Here is a 16,942-nt window from a genome sequence, read left to right as displayed (position 1 = left end):
TATGGATTGTGGTAAATGAGTGTAAACATTATCAGAAGATTCCAAACTCAGGCTCCCAAGCTGCGAGGATGAGGTGCTGTGTAAGACAACCACTGAGCAATCAAGGGGCAAACACCACGAAGATCCCAAACCTTATTATTCTTGCCCAGGGATTTCAGGGTTCACAGTCCCTCTTTGGAGACACCCTGCTCAAGCTATGGTGCTTCCCTAAAGGAATCCATCATTCAGGGTATCATGGAAACCTCATGTGGAACCCTGTTATGGGGCCTGGCCTGTGCAATTTCTGTAGAGATGTGTAAAGTGTTTAGTATTTCTAGGGACAAAGGATGGGGGAGAGGGGGCAGGTGGAGAAGGAAGAAAAGGGCAAATGCCTAAGGAACATGTTATGTCTGTATGAGTGAAAGACCAAAGAAAAAGTGGCAAGGTGTCAGATATTTTTTTTTACGCTTTGTTTTTAAAACAGTCACATAGTGAAGGCTCCAAAATATAACTGGTTTAAATGCAAAACTGTGGCTTTTATTTCCAAACATACAATAAATAGGTCCACCACAACTAGCCTCTAACTTCATTTTACATGGAAGGATTTTAAAATTAGTTTGTGCATATTTAAAAATTAAACTTCCCTTTGCACATAATTCCAAACATAACCGAACTGCATTACACACCAGCTCATGATCTTGGCACTGTGACACAAGCAACCAATTAGAAACAGAGCTCTGTAGGCAGGACTTGTACAAAAATTGCATTTTGAATTGTTGATAAAAGATCTACCAACAATTAAATCTTTTGCTGCAGTATACAAAAACCTTTAGTACAGAAATGTCAAAAAGCAAGTTGTCTTCTCTTCTGTTTCTGCAGAGACTGCAAGGTAAGTGGATTTATTAAGTGTTCACTATTTGCTATATGATACAATTTTCATACCAAAATATCTTTACTGCATAGTAACATTCCATATTTTCAATGCAAAAAGAGATTAGATGCAGTCTTTTTATTTCATCCCTCATCACTGAATTTAAAGACATTTTAACCGCATCTCTGTTTCATCACAGTGCAGAAGGCCCTTAATATTTCAAGGATTTATTCAGTCATATTTTTAATACAAAAGTAGAGGCTGAGGAAAGCCAGAGTAGTCTATACACAATGCACAATCTGTGTACATTCCGAAGCTGTACCTCTTCGAGAACTAGTTATACACTCTTCAAACAAATCCCTTTATCCAGCAATTCAAAATGCTTTAGATCAGAAGTTTTTATATTAGAATCAATACAATATATGCATATAAATACATTTATACCCTTCGGTTGCTAAACAACCCAGATGGCTGCAAGGATGTGACCTGAAATGGTTCTCCATTGGCCTGGGATACCAAATTATGTCGGCAGCTAACTGTTAACCAAGAGAGTCACAGTAAAAAAATGGAGATCTCTGCACAAGGTAGGTGTGCCACAGCATCAGTTAAGACTAGGAATACCAGGTGAGACCCTGGCCCGTTCAACAGGGCCAGGATTTCAACTTCTGTGAGATGCAACACACAGGCAACATTTTTTCTCCCTCTGCCAACGCTCCGTTCATAAAAAGTCTCAGCAGAACAACAAAAACCCAAAAAATACAAAGAAACCAAAGCAAAGGTTTTACAACTGCAAGTTTCCAAGACAGGTGCTGCAGCTTTCAAATACAAAGAAAAAGTTTTATAATTAAAAAAGGAGAAAAAAAAATAAAATAACAAAACCCAAACCAAAAAGTAATGTGCAAGCGTGAAACTCAGAAGACGATAGCAGGGATCCATCTAGACCTCGGGTCAGGCTGAAACACAGAACCCAAACTGCCTGATGGAAAAACAGTTCTCACTGCAAATCTCATCTCCAGCTGAGCAGTGTGTTTGTGGATCTGCATAAAAACAGCCCTGCCCCACCCAGGAGAGCAGCTCCAGGGTTCCAGAGCCCAGGAGGCCCCAGCCCCTGGGAGGGACAGAGGGACCAGCACTGGCTCCCCAGAGCCCCATGGTGCTCCTGGGGCTGTCACAGCAGTGGGTGATGTGTTCTCAGTGTCCTCAGCTTGGCTTCTGAAAGGATGCAGAAATGTTGGCTGAGTATCCTCCAAAGGTGCTAGAGGTTTTAAGTTTGAAGTGTTTCTTCCCACAATGCCAGGTATACAAATGTGTATCTTTTTTAAATAATATTGCACATAAAAAAATCATCTTAAAATTTGTAGTGAAAGCAGGGTTGAAGGACAGTGTTTTCCAAAAGAGAATAAAAAGCTACCTGTACATAGTAAGTTTTAATTTAAAGAACGCCAAGATTATTCAAAATCTAAGCACATAATACTGACAGAAAAATGTTAAATTGCACAATCTACATATAAATTAATTTGTAAATACTTAAAAGTTTTTAAACATTGAATACCCTTGATTTTACAAATCAGCTAGGTCACTGTCAAAGGATCAACTTAATGAGTTAGAAGTACTTTCCCCCAGAAAGAAACAGAAACAAAAAAAGATTTGCAGTCTCAGATGAAGCACTGGAAAGAGTTAAAGCATTTCAGCTCAGAGGTAGTGCTAAACACATCCAACTAGAAGTCCATTATATTTGAACTATGATGAAATAACGTAGTAAAATGTAGAAAGACTATAAAATTTACAAAAATAAATAGTTCTGAATGCTTTAGAAAATGCAAGAGACTTTGTTGGTAAGTGTCTTGATCTGCTTTTCTGACCAAAAGAAAGCAAAGCGTGTCTCATTTTTAAAATATACCCATCTCTAGTAACATGTCTGCAATCCACACAATCTAACTCTGCAACTTGACAGATGCCAGCTTGGCATAAACTCTGATATTAAAAATAAAGTGGAGGCTTTGTAAAAGATCACCTCATATGAAATTTGCTTTGCATGTAAATTCTTCTGTCAAATTAAAAATTGCACATAAAAAAAGTTTATTGAAAGAGGCATGAGGGGTGATGAGGGTATGTGCCCATTGTTCCACATACACCCTGGAAGGAAAATGATGATTGCACAGTTCTGATAAATAATTTTCTTTTTTAAAAAAAATCTGCCACTTTTTTGGTTTATAAGTTTTGGAATTATTTAGAAAATCCTACTACGGACAAATTATTATTTAGTTTGCTTTTTAAAGAATTCTTTACAACTATTCCAGTGGCTTTTATCCTGAAACCAAATGAAAGTGGCAGTTTAAAAGTATCTTTGGGTAAAACAAGTATCAGGATCCAACCAGAATTTCCATGATGTGGTCCAACTCACTCAGATCTGTTCTGCAGATCTGAATGTTGTTTGCTGAAGAAGAATTACAAGATGGGAAGGTTTTCAATGGTTCTTCTGTAGCAAGAGATGGTGATCTGGGCGGCATTAAGGGAGGGCAACAAAAGTCTGAATCATACATTGAAGTGTCAATATCTTCAAAAATGTCATCTATTGCCAAATCCTTCAAGTAACTGGTTGAATTTGAAATCTCAAAGGAACCAAACACACATTCAGCTCCCTTCAAATCCTGTCTATCATCTTCTAGTTTCAGACCAGTATTTTCTGGAAACTTTGGCTGGTCATCTCCAGTAGGAACCAGACAAGTAGGTGGGCTTATATCTTCTACAAAGTCTAAATCCTTCAGAATAGACGAAATAGCAGATGACATGTCGTCGTCTGAAACAATCAGCAGGCTGTTCTCAATCGGGTCTTCTACAGACCGCAGGTCACAGCAGTGAGACTCCTGCTGACCAACACCTGAAGGCAACTGAAGGGGAATCCCAGGTGACTCCATCCCTGTGTAGCTGTGAGAAGCAGCAGCAGCAGCAATGCCAGGGCAGATATTCACTGGCTGCTGGCTGCTCTCTTGCCTCATCTCCTCCTGAATCTGCCGCACGGTGTTGGCGATGAGGACGGAGCGGTGCAGGTTGGGCTCCACCAGCATTTTGTACGTCTGTAACTTGGTGAGGCACATGTTGAGCACCAGCTGCCTCTTGAGGGGGTAGGGCAGACTTCGACTGGAGTCAAAGGCACTCGAGAGACCAGCCATGTTCTCCTCATAGTCACTCAGCTTGCGCTTTAGGCCTCTCCCCAACATGAACCTGGAAGACAGAAATTATGAATTAACCGTGGGCAGGCCCAAGAGACAATTCTGAAAACCCTGAAGTGTACAATATATTGGTTAGCTGAAATTTTTGATGTCACAGAACATCAAGAGACAGAAAGAAATCCTACACACTACTACTTCCATTGAAAAGATGAAATTTCCAGCTACACTGTTTCATGGCAACTTCTTTTCTAAACAGGAAACATGGAAGAAACATACTAACTTTTTTTAAAAAGCTACAGACTTCTAAGTATAACTGACTGCCCACATGAAATGAAATAGATGCTTATATTAAAGATCAAATAACTCTACAGAACATTTCATAATTTCCATTTTAACATTCATTCTTGGGTACAGCAGGTAAGATTTCAAGCTAGTTTTTAACACCCATTTTCATCTCATTGAGGCACTCTAATGTCTTCTTCAGTGTCTCTGAGAACTCTATGCTCTACATAGGACTGATTCTTCTTTTTTTTTTCTTTGGTGACCCAAAATTGTTTTACAGCAAGACCAACAGCAGGGCCTCCCATGGGATCCTTACATCCATTCCACAGCTTGGTAGTTTGTGGGAGAAAATCTGGCCGGGCCAGTGAGGCCACAGAGAGACAATTGGTGCTCATGGCTGATGGTTCACAACTGCTACTGACCTCACACGAAGAACGTCAGGCAGGAAGCTATCAAACAGCATTTTAAAGGTGACCAATTCTGGTAAAATAGTTAGGAAAAATTAGAATTTAGTTGCTTTCATTCTGCTTTGTGTGGTCTTGCACTGAAATAAAGTCGGTCTAGAACAATGTGATACAAAAACCTGTACACACACACCTAAAATATAAGTGATCCAAACAAATACCTGCTTGGGTACTTTGCAATTACCATCCCAAGTCTGAAAAATTTTATTAGGGAAACAAGCCCTATGCAATCACTCACATAAATACAGAAAAGGAGTATACTCTGCACAAAAACCACTGGTAAAATCTTAGTTACACATATCCTAAAATGTCCATGAATACAGACACCTCGTTCTCCAACTATGAGAAAAAATTAAGCAATCATAAATCAGGCACCAGTGGCAGATTAAGGGCAGCTCCTTCACGCACAAAGATCCAGACCCTGCATGCTGCCGAGGGCCTCCCAACTTCCTTTTCATGTGAGCACTGGATGCTGCCAGCAATAGCTCAGCTGATGGCCGCAGCTGCCAGCTGCTCGCCTGTTGCTAGACTTTTGGGGACAAGGAGAAGGCAGCAGGATAAAGCCTCTTTTACTTTCAGGATTTCTCCAGATTTGCAGGGAGCATGGCAGGGCTCCATGGCTACATCCATCTGCCCAGAGAAGGCTGTTGGAGAACTCAGCTCCTCTGGAGGAACAGAAAGCAAGCAAGCAGTGCATCTTCCCCAGCAAGACACAGCGAGAGTAAACAGCTGCTACAGGAGCTGAGGTGTCAGACTTCTCAATAGTATACACTTTTGTTTTTTAAGGACTTATCTGGATGAAATTCAACTTGTCCTAGGACTGCATTTTTACTAAGCAGGGAATAGTCTGGTCTATCTTCAGTTCACCAACACAGTCACTCTTGAAACAGCAACAAACTTTAATTACTTGTAGTTTTATCACTGCTATGATTTTTTAACTCTGAAACTCTGTTTTTCTCCGAAGTTTTCTGCTAAACTGCCAGAGCACCAGCTGAATCTCTTTAAAAACCAGAAGGTGTCTGGATTGGTGTGCTGTTCACCTGGGTTATCTTCCCACACTGATCATGTATCTCTCTCCCACTCCAGCACCCCATTAGGAGCAAACAGACCCAGCCAGTACCCAGCACTCCATCACAACAAAATCAGAACAAATCTGGATACAAACTTCAGCCACAAAATACAATAACAAAGTATTCTGGGGAGGCAGTATGCGTATCAACGATCCTCAAACTACTGACAATGTTGTCAGTAACTGATCATTTTTGACACAAACCATGGAAAATTTATGCAGGACAAGTAGACTGTTGCTAAATATACCAACACTTGTCATGAAGACAATCATTTATGCAAATCCTAAACTCACAATAAAATTGTGAACTCTCTATTTTAAGTTGCATTTAAATGTTGAGTACTACCTCAAGGATTACCTCATAGCATCACCATAAGAACAAAAATTATGCATCAAAACAGCTGTTTCTTCACTAAGTACCATCATTCTGGACACTAGTTGGATTTGTGTGTTTGTTTTTTTCACTCAGTTAATTAAACAGACCAAAATTTACACCCATAAGGGAATGAAGTTATGACCACACAGGGAACAACAATTCTGACATTTCATACATTCAGAATAATTGGTTTTGATAATTTACTGCTTTTAGTATCTTTTTAAAATACATATTTATACTTTGTTAGACACACAGGACATACTATTCTTATCTCTTTGAATTATATAAAAGATGTTAATTCCTAACATCTTAATAATGTGCTATTATTTCAATTCTGTAATCAAGCTTAAAGAGCAAGCAGACTATGATATGCAAGGATGTATAATTTCACAAAACCAACTTAATATGACATCTTTTACTTTTCGATTCAACCAGCAGTCTAGTTAGACTAAATACTTCATGCTCATATAGGCAGACACCCCTCTTTTGATTCCTCAAATTGCCTTCATAAAATTTGTCCCAGAGCATTTTAGAAATATGTAAGAATGCTTGAGCATGACAGCACTTGACTATAAAAATGAAGTGCAAGAAACACTATTTGCTCCAACTTCAAAATGTTTCTACTTAACATACTCCTCACTCTCAAGATCTGTTTCTAAAATAAACAAACATAGTACTACCTTACTTTTAGAAATTCCATCTAACACTGATTTTATTTCCTAACAGGAAATATCCTCTCCTCTCCCTCCAGGAGCTAGACTACTTCAGAGGTTACACAAAAATTTGGAAAAGGCTAATAAAAACCAGAGTACCACTGGTACAGTGGATTTAAAAATGACTAGTGTCATGGTTGCTACAGGAGACATTAAATTTCAGTTCTTGTCAAACACACTCAGCTGCTGACCTACAAAAGACACAAAGCCCCTTTGTTAGCAGCTAATCTACATTTTATCAGGCCTTTTGCTTTACTTTCTAACACAAGAATTTCTGACGGGATCAGATCCTTAACAAACTACTCTGTATTTTCTAAGTAGCTTGTTCTTCGTAGCACTGCATATTGACACCTCACCCCAAACCCAAAATTCAGACAGATGCTCTCTTTTGCTGCATTACTTTGCAGTAGAAGATGCTGATGGCATTATTTAATTATGCAGTGCTTATTCCACTTCAATTTTTGGTAGCAGGGCAAACAAGCAGCCATGCACACACAAACCCCCAGCTGCCTGCCCAGAGCAGCACAATCTGGGCACACTAAAGCACAGAGTCTCTCCAGAAACTGCACTCTCCTTACTCCAGCCTAATTCCAGGAACCTACTCACATCTCAAAAAAATGGACCAAGTAACAAGATTTTGGAATGTGCCAATCTGATAACTCTGCAACTTGTAAGTAAATAAACTGAATAAAAATTAAAAGTTTATGCCAACTTCAAATGTGAGGTCAGTACATAGCTGTTCAATTATAAAAGCAACAAGCTCTAAGTCACCCTTTTCTTGAACTTGAAAAGGTTCCACAATAGATTTTTTTTTTCCACTCAGATGATCTATTTTAGAATCTTTTGTCATGAAAAACAACAGTAACAATGAGGAGCAACACATCTCAACTTTTTTCCTGGCATTTTCTCATCCTCTCTCATTACAGTAATGCGAACTGAGCCACAGGCCGTTTATGGCAGAATGCTTTTTAAACGAAAATAATTTTTCAGATACAGAGAAAAGGAAGCAAAGTGAACTCAGTATCTGGGAGCACCAAACTCTCTACACATCACTGAACTACAATGGAGTCTATGCAGAAATTTTGCCCTGACAGCATGTTCCTCAGTTCCTTCCAGCCTTCCATGGAGGACATTTCACAGCAACTCCTCCCTGCTAAGATGGGAAGAAGCGTCCAAGCACTGTAATCCTACACCATCCCGGGGTTTGAAAAAACTTGGGAGGGAAGAGGCACATCCCTGGTTGGCAAATCCACACAATACCAAACAAACAGGCCCGGTCAGGGTGCAGCTACTCAGGAGAAACATTCCAGGCTACCAAGAAAAATTCACATTGCGATGTGTTGTGGACAATACAGAGCCCGTGCCACCATTTCAGCTCCATCTGTCACACGGTCTGACAGTGCAGCTGCCACTGACACATGGCTGGGAAGTACAGCTGGGAACACTCTCAAGGAATAATGCAACATGTGAAAACCTTCAATTACTTCTATCTGAGCAAACTACTACTTAAAAACTTTTTTGGAAGATGAGGGAGAAGAACTAAAGAGAAAAGTTAAACAATGTTTAGAACTCAGGACCTCTCAGACCTTTAATTTTCAGTAGAGAACAGCTTCAAAAATAATGAGTGCATCAAACACAACTGCCAGGGTTAGTATGGTCTGAACACAAACTTTTCATGCACAAAACAAGCACTGTATTAAACTACACAATAGTTATTTATTTACCACAAAATATGTTTAAATAGCAAGATCATCAATAAAGTACCTGGGCTTCACTATGCAGGTAAAGATAACTGAATTCACAGTAGTTCCTTTTGGCTTTTCTTTTTAGAGTATTAATAAATTCAAACTTGTTTGATCCTTTCTGTACAGCCACACTGCTGCATTTTTCAGCCCAAGACTGTCTCAAAGTCTGAAATACTACTTTTTCTTACAGGAAAAAAATACCTGCTTTGTAGGTGTGTGAGCACCTCATGAGTGAAAGCTGCCTGTCCAGTTTGCAGTAATGCAGCTTAAGTATTAAAATCAAAATTAGAGACTTCTTGCTATTGTAATTTGGGCAATTCCCTTTCCAAGTCTCCTTTGTCTCATAGCTGTAGAAACCACGTAAGAGTAAAGACAGAAGTCTCTCTGTGCCGTAGACTTGTGCTAGTGACTGACCAAGGCTGGCTGATAACCTGGTGTTCTGCTCTCCCCTCTCTTCCATGGACACATCTCACAAGCACACATCTATCTGCAGAAGTGCAAAGGAAGGCAAACACCCCAACAGATACAGCTGTTTCCCAGAATTATTCTATGTATGCTGCATACTACTTCTAATGACAATAATTCCCCTACCTGACATACATTTTTAGGCAACACACCTTCAGGAGCAGTTTTAATTAAGTGCTGGACTGGCTATTGGTTTGTACTTCATGCAGAAGGAAGTGCACAAGAAAATGGAAAGGCTGAAGGTGCAGTTAACAGACACAGCACAAATCCCTTCCTCCCATCCAGGCTTAGTGCTGATCACTTGGACACGCCTTACATAACAGTGTAAGCTGTCAGAGCACACAGAACATCTCTGATCTGGGGTCCCCAGCAATGCTGGAGCTCCCCACACTCCTCCTCAGCTGTTAGCCAGAGCAAGTGAGGGAAAAACTAAACCCCTTAGGAAACACCAAAGTAAAAAGCAGTTTAGATCTGAAGATACTTTTAAATATACAAAAGTGTGTTTAAGTCCATTGCTTCCCCACCCCCTCCTCAGCACTGCCCCAGTTTAGCCAAGATGAGTAACTGCTGGGGAAGGCACAAGTGACTAAAAGTGTGCATACAGGGAGGAGTGCAGTCCTACCAGCTTACTCCCATACCTAAACTCCTATGCAACAACTTCTACACAAGAGTCAGAAATTACCAGAAAATAGCTGCTCAAAGAAAGAAGACTTAATGTCAACTTTTTGGTCAACAAACTCTGACCTATAACACACCCACGGTCTGGTACAAAGTGACTGGAACATAGGACCAAGATATGCTGCTGTTCAGATTCAAGAAACCCCAACAAAAACAACAAACCCAAAAACAAACACACACACACCAACCCTGAAAACAAAACAGAGAAAAACCCCACACCTAAGGATTTCCCCACATTTCCCCACATATAGTCTGAATAGCATTCATTAGGTACAGGAAAGGAATGAGAGGAAGACTGAGTTTAGCACAGAATTATTCTGGAATTAATAATAACCTTCCCACTGTCATTCACTATGTGTGGAAGTAGAAAATAAAGCTGTAACATACACGAATATTTTAGAAGCTGAAATTATGTTTAGAAAGCACTTGGATGTAAGTTTTACCTTGATTTAAAAGTTAGTTTGAAAGTCCCCACAACAACCTGTTTTTGTTATGTCTACTGGGATCTGAAAAATTCCTGCACTTAAGGACATCTTTCTAAGTTCCTTACTCCCATTCCATTTCACAAAACACTGATAAGAGCTTTGCTTTACAAACTGTGGCAGCTAAGTTTCAGAGCATGGCATTTCACCCTGGAGAAGGAACTCCTCTGTTAGGGTCTGTACCTTCTACAGCTAAAACAAGTGGCTTCCAGGCTCAGTAGAGAGAAACTTTCATCCTTAAAAACCCCCAAACTAAACTACTATCACTCTTGTCTGTCACTTGTGTATCTTGTTCCACATTTATTAATAAAGCTCATGTCATGTGTATATTTTTAAGGAGAGTGTGTTTAGCAAGGTTTTTCCAGGGATTTTGGGCAGATTTTTTTTTTTTAGTAGAAGAAGGGCCTGGAATCATTTAAACAAAGAAATCTATACTAGTTGGCAAAAGCTAATATATGATCAAGAGCTACTAAACCTAGAAACTCCCATATTAAAACTAAACTATAATTAAATGAGAACATAAGACTCATAAAGAAAACAAGAATTGAACCACCATGGTTCTACCAAAGCATCTCATTGGAGAGACAAAGGATCCTTAGAGCTGCTAATGCAGACAGACCTCTTCACAGCTTATTCTAGTCAACTGAGCAGTTCTCAATCCCATATTTGCTTCAAACAGAGATACCAGATGCATTCACCTACACAACACTGACACACATTTTAGGGTTACAGTGATCTAAAAGATCTACTAATAAAGGAAGTTATAGCTTGTTAAATATTAAAAATTGGCATACTCCCACTTTAACTGAAAACACTGGACCATTAACAGTAAAAGCAAACAAGAAAAAAAGCTCTTTTCCTGATAGAAGACTGTGCATTTATTCTTTCAGTAACCAAATCAGAAATCACTGAATTTTCTCTCGTAGTACACAACTTTACTTCAGTATCCCAAGTCTCACCTTCTCACAAGACAAAATGGCAACACTCAATTTTAGCAGCTGAACAGTGGATCTTGCCATAAGACTGAAGTCTTAATTAAGCAATTTCCAAGAAAAATGTGATCTTAAGGCAATGTGCTTTATTGACTAATTCTCCCTTATGAAGGAAAAAATAGTAATGGAAATTCAGAATTCTCAAACCAAAGAGTTTTCACCTCACTTTATATTCTATATCCCATTTTTTAAAGGTACATTTCAGTTTAGCACTCTAATCCACAAGTAACATCTGCAGCCCGTTATCGGAACATGCCTGATGCATATCAGATACAATTTCATAAAATCATACAAGTAGTTACCCTTAGAAAACAGAAAGGAGTCCAGGCAGGAAGATTCTGGATTTTGCATAAAATGTGGTCATCCAAGAGTCTGGAACTATCCCAGAGGCCAAGCCATCCACCGAGGTAGGATGATGCGACTTAAGAGGAAAAACAAAACAAAACCCGAGTATTAATTATGATGTGGTGGTTTTTATTCTTTTAAACCAGAAGCATTAAGCACACAATTCAATACGACTTTCTAAATGATTTGTGCTAAATTCTATTAAAGCAGGTAAATATGGGTAAACCCCCCTAAAATTCATGAATCCACTGAAATAAGAGGACCTAACAGTTTCACCTGTGAACATACATGTGGAAATAACTTTCATAAATGAGTATTACAGAATGCTGATCCTCTAAGTGTCAGGCTTTAGGATAAGGACTCACACTGCTACTTCCTCAAGTTTTTGAACACCAATTTACAATTGTAATCACCTCCAAAATTACATAATCAGGAGAGAGAATACCATGCATTGTGAAGAACTACATTTCAGAATTAACCCCTAATGCTTACAGGCTGCAAAGCATTTAGATTTTTGTTTAATTCCCAACTTTCCTCTTTTTCAGCATACACAAAACCAGTATGAGAAGACAGCTGACAAGGTGTCCTACGATTGTGTCTAATTTCAGTGTGGGACCACTTCCATCCAACCCCTGATATAACAATATCTGCAGTCTGGCTAGAAACCACATGGATTAAATCATGGATTAGCTCAAGGCATTGGAAACTGGGAAATGTGAAAAAGGTTGAAGTGACAGTAAACTATGGACTAGGCTGGGAAATGTGGAGGGAATCGCACGATCCATGCTCTTGAGGTCTCACCTCCACCTGGAGAATCGAATTTATGAATTCCAAGAATTAAAGCCCTTGCAGGGGCTAAGAGCCTGCAGCCAGGATTGGATGTGACATTCCTGTTTGTGCACATCACACACACAGACACCTGACCCAGCTACGGCAAACCGCCTCACAAATGCACCGCAGGAGCAGGGATCAGTACTACCCACATAAACACAGTCCTTGTGATCAAAAAAAAATCAAGAATTCACACATTATTTCACAAATCTTAAAATAATACGTAGTGAAAGGCAATCTTACATTCAGACAGACGGGCAAGTAAACGCCTACAGTTCATCTTACATAGCAACTCATAGCCTGATGCTACCAAAGGGCTCCTCCGCTTACAGAACCTCGGAACTGTAAAGATGCAGTAAAACAGCAGTAAAATGCCCGTGACCTCAGCAAGGCAAATCTAACCCACAGCAGCAAACACATTAACATCTCCCTCCTCCTCCTCCTCGAAGCTGACTTCTTTCCCAGTATGATATCCAAGCTATCTATAAGTAATTTTTTAAAAAAGCCCCAAAGAGACAAATGAAGATTCATGACCTATTTGCTCTGAAACAGCAGCACTTCATATGGTCACTACTGAGGTTTAATAAAATGTACTTGTTTGGTCACAGGGAGAGGTGTGCAGTCACTGCATTCTTGATACACTGAATATAAAGACACATGCTTTAGAGTTTTAGGATTTTTAATGCGAAAACAACTTCACAAAGCTAACAAGCAGAGTAAAATGCTGAAACGTTTTAGAGTTTAGCGCCTTAGCTATAAAAACCCCAAACCCAACAAAATTAGAAGCACTGCATAAAAAAATAGCACTGTTACTTGTGTTTTAGAAGTCCAATATTTTGCTAGAAGGAGATGAAGTCAAGAAGTTTTCAAATTTAATTTCTTTATTAGATACTTCAAAGGATTCCTGCAGGAGTAACTGTGGATGTTTTGACTTTTGCCCTGTATGATTTCACACTGGGTTGAGTGTCAGGAAGAAGTACAGAACCAAGGTTATTAGGTTTAGTTTTTATAATCTGTTAGGAGAAAAAAAAAACAACTATAGAAGACACAGAGTAGCTGCAAATCACTATGAATTGTATCTCTAGTGGATTAGATTTTGTCCTCCCTTCCTAGTAGTACATGTTTAGGGATCACTTTAGAATTTGGGGATTACAGCATCATTTCAATGTTAATGGTATTTCCCACATTGCAGTTAGCTGCCTGAACTACGGAATTTTAGCCACATCAAAAATTTAGTGGAAAACTACTGCATAAGGCTCCTACCTATGATGCTTTTAGAAACGAACATTCCAACACAGTTTGAAAAATTCCAGGCCTAACTAGGGCAGAAATTATTAACTGCATCTATTCGCGAGCTCAATCTGCAATATGCATGAAGACCAATCTCATGCTCCTCCAGTCCCATCCACCTGCTCGTAGCCCAGACTAACACATACGTTTACTACGCCGAACAAAACCTGCTATTAAAAAATGTAACTGCGGCTTATACACAAGTCGCAACGAGCAAACGGCAGCGACCAGGAGTACCAGGATGGAGCCGCTGGGATCCAGGGAAAGCCCTTTCCTGCCGCCCTCCCGCGGCTCCTGCCACCATTTGGCCTTTGTGGAAGGAGCGTCGGTGCTTCCTGCGGGCGTCCCGCCCCCCCCGCCCGCGGCCGTGGGCAGCGGTAACCAGAGACAACCTTGGGCTTCCCGAGCTGCGAAAAGTTACACTCCTCCCCCTTCCTCCGCCCGGCCCGCTCAGACCCCGGCCGGGCTAATTATAACTGCGCGAACAACTTCCACCGCCGGCCGCGCTCCGGGCGCTCCCCCCGCGCCCAGCCCGGCTCTCTGGGGCCGCCGTGCCCGCTCCCAGCTCCGCTGTGGCCCCGGTCCCGGCTCGGCTCCCCGGGGCGGCCCTGCCCGCACCCGGCCCCGCTGTGGCCCCGGTCCCAGCTCGGCTCCCCGGGGCCGCCGTCCCTCCGCTCCGCACCGCACCGCAGCGCCCCGGGGCCCACCGTCCGCTCCACCTGTCCCCGCGGTTCCTCCTCTCCCACCGCCCCGCCGGCTGCCCCTCCGCCCCTCACGGGCAGGGCCCCCCCGCCCCGCCGGGGCTCCTGCCGCCCCCGCCTCGGCCTCCCGCCGCCCCCGGCCGTCACCCCGTCAGGGCCGCTGCCCTCCCCTGCCCCCGGCTCCCGGCCCCGCGCCCTCCCGCCGCCTCCCGACCGGCGTCCCACCTGGGAGCAGAGGAACCCCGGTTCCTTCGCAGCCGGCCGAGCTCCCTCCCTTCGGCGGGGCTGGGACTCGGGCCGGGAGGAGGCGGAGGCAGCGCCACCCCCGCCTGGCCCCGGCACCTCCGCTCCGCCCTTCTCTCCGCCCGCCGCTCCCGCCGTGGGGCGCTGCGTGCGCCGCGCGCGCCAGCTGCCCGCCCTCCCATTGGCCGGCGGCCCTTTCAACCTGCCCGGCAACCATTTTCTGACTGGCCGGCGAGCCGGAGAGGCGGGGCTACGGCTGGACCCGCGGCGCCGCCCAATGAGAGAGCCGGGAGAGCCGGGGGGGCGGGGCAGAGCGCCCGGCTCGCCCAATGAGGACACGGGCGCCGCCGAGTCCCGCGTCCCCCGGCGCGGCGCTCCGGGGGCGGCCCCGCCCGCGCTGCCGGGGATGGCGGAGTGGCCGGGCCCAGGTTGGCCGGCCCCGCACGGCGCTGCTCCGCCCGCCGCTGCCGCCGCTCTTTGCGCCTTGAAACCACCGCGGAGCCACCGGCCAGCCCGGACCCAAGCCCACAACCACCCCCGTCATCCCTTCCCCCCCCGCCTTTTTTTTTTTTTTTTTTTTTTTTTGTATAACCTCGCAGTCCGTCTGTGACCAAAACTACCAAATTTCAGTAAAAGACACGCCCAGGGCCTCCACAGAGCAGCGTTTTACAGCGCCCGGTGCCAGGGCTGTTGGGAAATGAGGCACACGCGTCTCCCGACCAGCCCTAGAGCTACGTCAAGTATTGCACAATTCTCCCATGAATATTCACTTGATTTTTTTTTTTTTTTTTCTTCAAAGATGGTTTTAGCCATGCTCAAACCTCGTATTTGCTTTTCACGGGCATTTGCGTAATCAGGTTACGTTGGCACGAGTGTTTGTACAAACCTGATTTCAAAATCTGACATTGAAGTATTTGTAAAGATCGATTTTGATCCTTTGTCAAACCCTGCCATGGGCTGGTTACCTGGTGCATCCCCAAAAAGCTGCTTGATCTAAACCCATCTCTGAAAGAGTCAATCTCTAGGACATTAAAACCAAACAAAACTTAAGGACATTTGCACAGACGGGTTCCTACATTAACGGTGAGCACAGACCAAGTTCACACACAAGGGTCCGTGTTGGTCTCACAAATGCTTCAGAAACATATGTAATTGTCTGGTGGAGATACACTACAGCTTTGATGAAAGATCAGCTGCTTTTTGTGGTTATTCAGCAAAGGAGATTTTTTCTTTTAAACCCTCAGGTCCAACAGATTTTAACCCTTGTGTCTCCTGATGGGCACTGGTGAAGGGGTAGGAGTGTGCAAGGCCTGACCCACATGCAGGGGCAAAGGGCAGAGAGACAGAGCTGAACCCCGCGGGTCCCTCGCTGAGGACAAGGGGACTGTCTCTCCAGCCCACCTCTCTCCTGCAGCGTGGTACCCCCAATTCCTCAGCCACAGCTGTGCTCTGACCTCAGTGCTGGGGGTCATGGAGCACAGAAGGGGAGCGAGTGCTGCCATGAGAAGCACTAATGAATCCTTTTTGACACGCTGCCAGAGCTGTGTCACCTCCCCGCACAGCTGAGGGGTGACACCCCGACCCCCGTGGTCCATCTGCTGCACCAAGTGTGTCAGCACTGAGGGGGAGGAGTGGACCAAATACCTCCCCCAGACCCCTTCCTTCCCACCACACACTGTGGCTTATGTGGAGCAGTAACTCTGGCATGTTCAGGATTCTTCTGTCTGCTAAAGTCAGCCAGGAACAACCAGGAGAATTGCACCAGGACCGACCCCTGCCATATGCTGGGGATTATCTCCAAGGAATAGACACAAGATAGGCACACAAAGGTAGCTGGTGCAGAAAGGATGGATCTGGTATCATTACATCTAATATGGAATATAAAGGGGCAGTTTAACTACCAGTACTACCAGAGTGACCCCATAGCTTGAGCCAAGATTAGGCTTTGTAGATTTGACCCTTGCTGGCCTAAAGTCTGTGACCTCTGGGCAGCCCTGCAGCACCAGTACAGTCCTGGACAATTCTCACTTTCTACAGCTTGAGCCTCTGGTACAGCCATTCTTCTCCAATCCAGCAGAACTTCCAGAAAGACACCAACACCAGTCACCCTGCTCTCCTCACTCGTTCTTGAGTTATTAATCTAAGGTGGTCAGCTGCTCTGTAAGCAATTTTTGTTCTGTGCAATAGGAAAGGGTGAATGCACCTTCTACACTGGGTGTTTCTAGAAAGGTCAGTTGTTTCAA

At 43.2% G+C, this 16,942-nt stretch overlaps 1 protein-coding gene across 1 annotated transcript; it reads right to left on the bottom strand.

Moving 5' to 3' along the window:
* Positions 1–494: 494 nt before the first annotated feature.
* Positions 495–15,459, bottom strand: LOC310910273 (SERTA domain-containing protein 2-like). Its single transcript, XM_083862761.1, has 3 exons — positions 14,682–15,459; positions 11,592–11,710; positions 495–4,075 (listed from the first exon to the last, which is right to left on the bottom strand). The coding sequence occupies exon 3, from the start codon at positions 4,069–4,071 to the stop codon at positions 3,214–3,216; it is 858 nt and encodes a 285-aa protein (XP_083718887.1). The 5' UTR covers positions 4,072–4,075; positions 11,592–11,710; positions 14,682–15,459; the 3' UTR covers positions 495–3,213.
* Positions 15,460–16,942: the final 1,483 nt, after the last annotated feature.

Source organism: Zosterops lateralis, assembly GCF_965231275.1.
Source record: "Zosterops lateralis genome assembly, chromosome: 6".
Classification (NCBI taxonomy): Eukaryota; Metazoa; Chordata; class Aves; order Passeriformes; family Zosteropidae; genus Zosterops; species Zosterops lateralis.
Note: the sequence above shows the minus strand (reverse complement) of the source record. Positions and strands in the feature narration are given on the sequence as shown.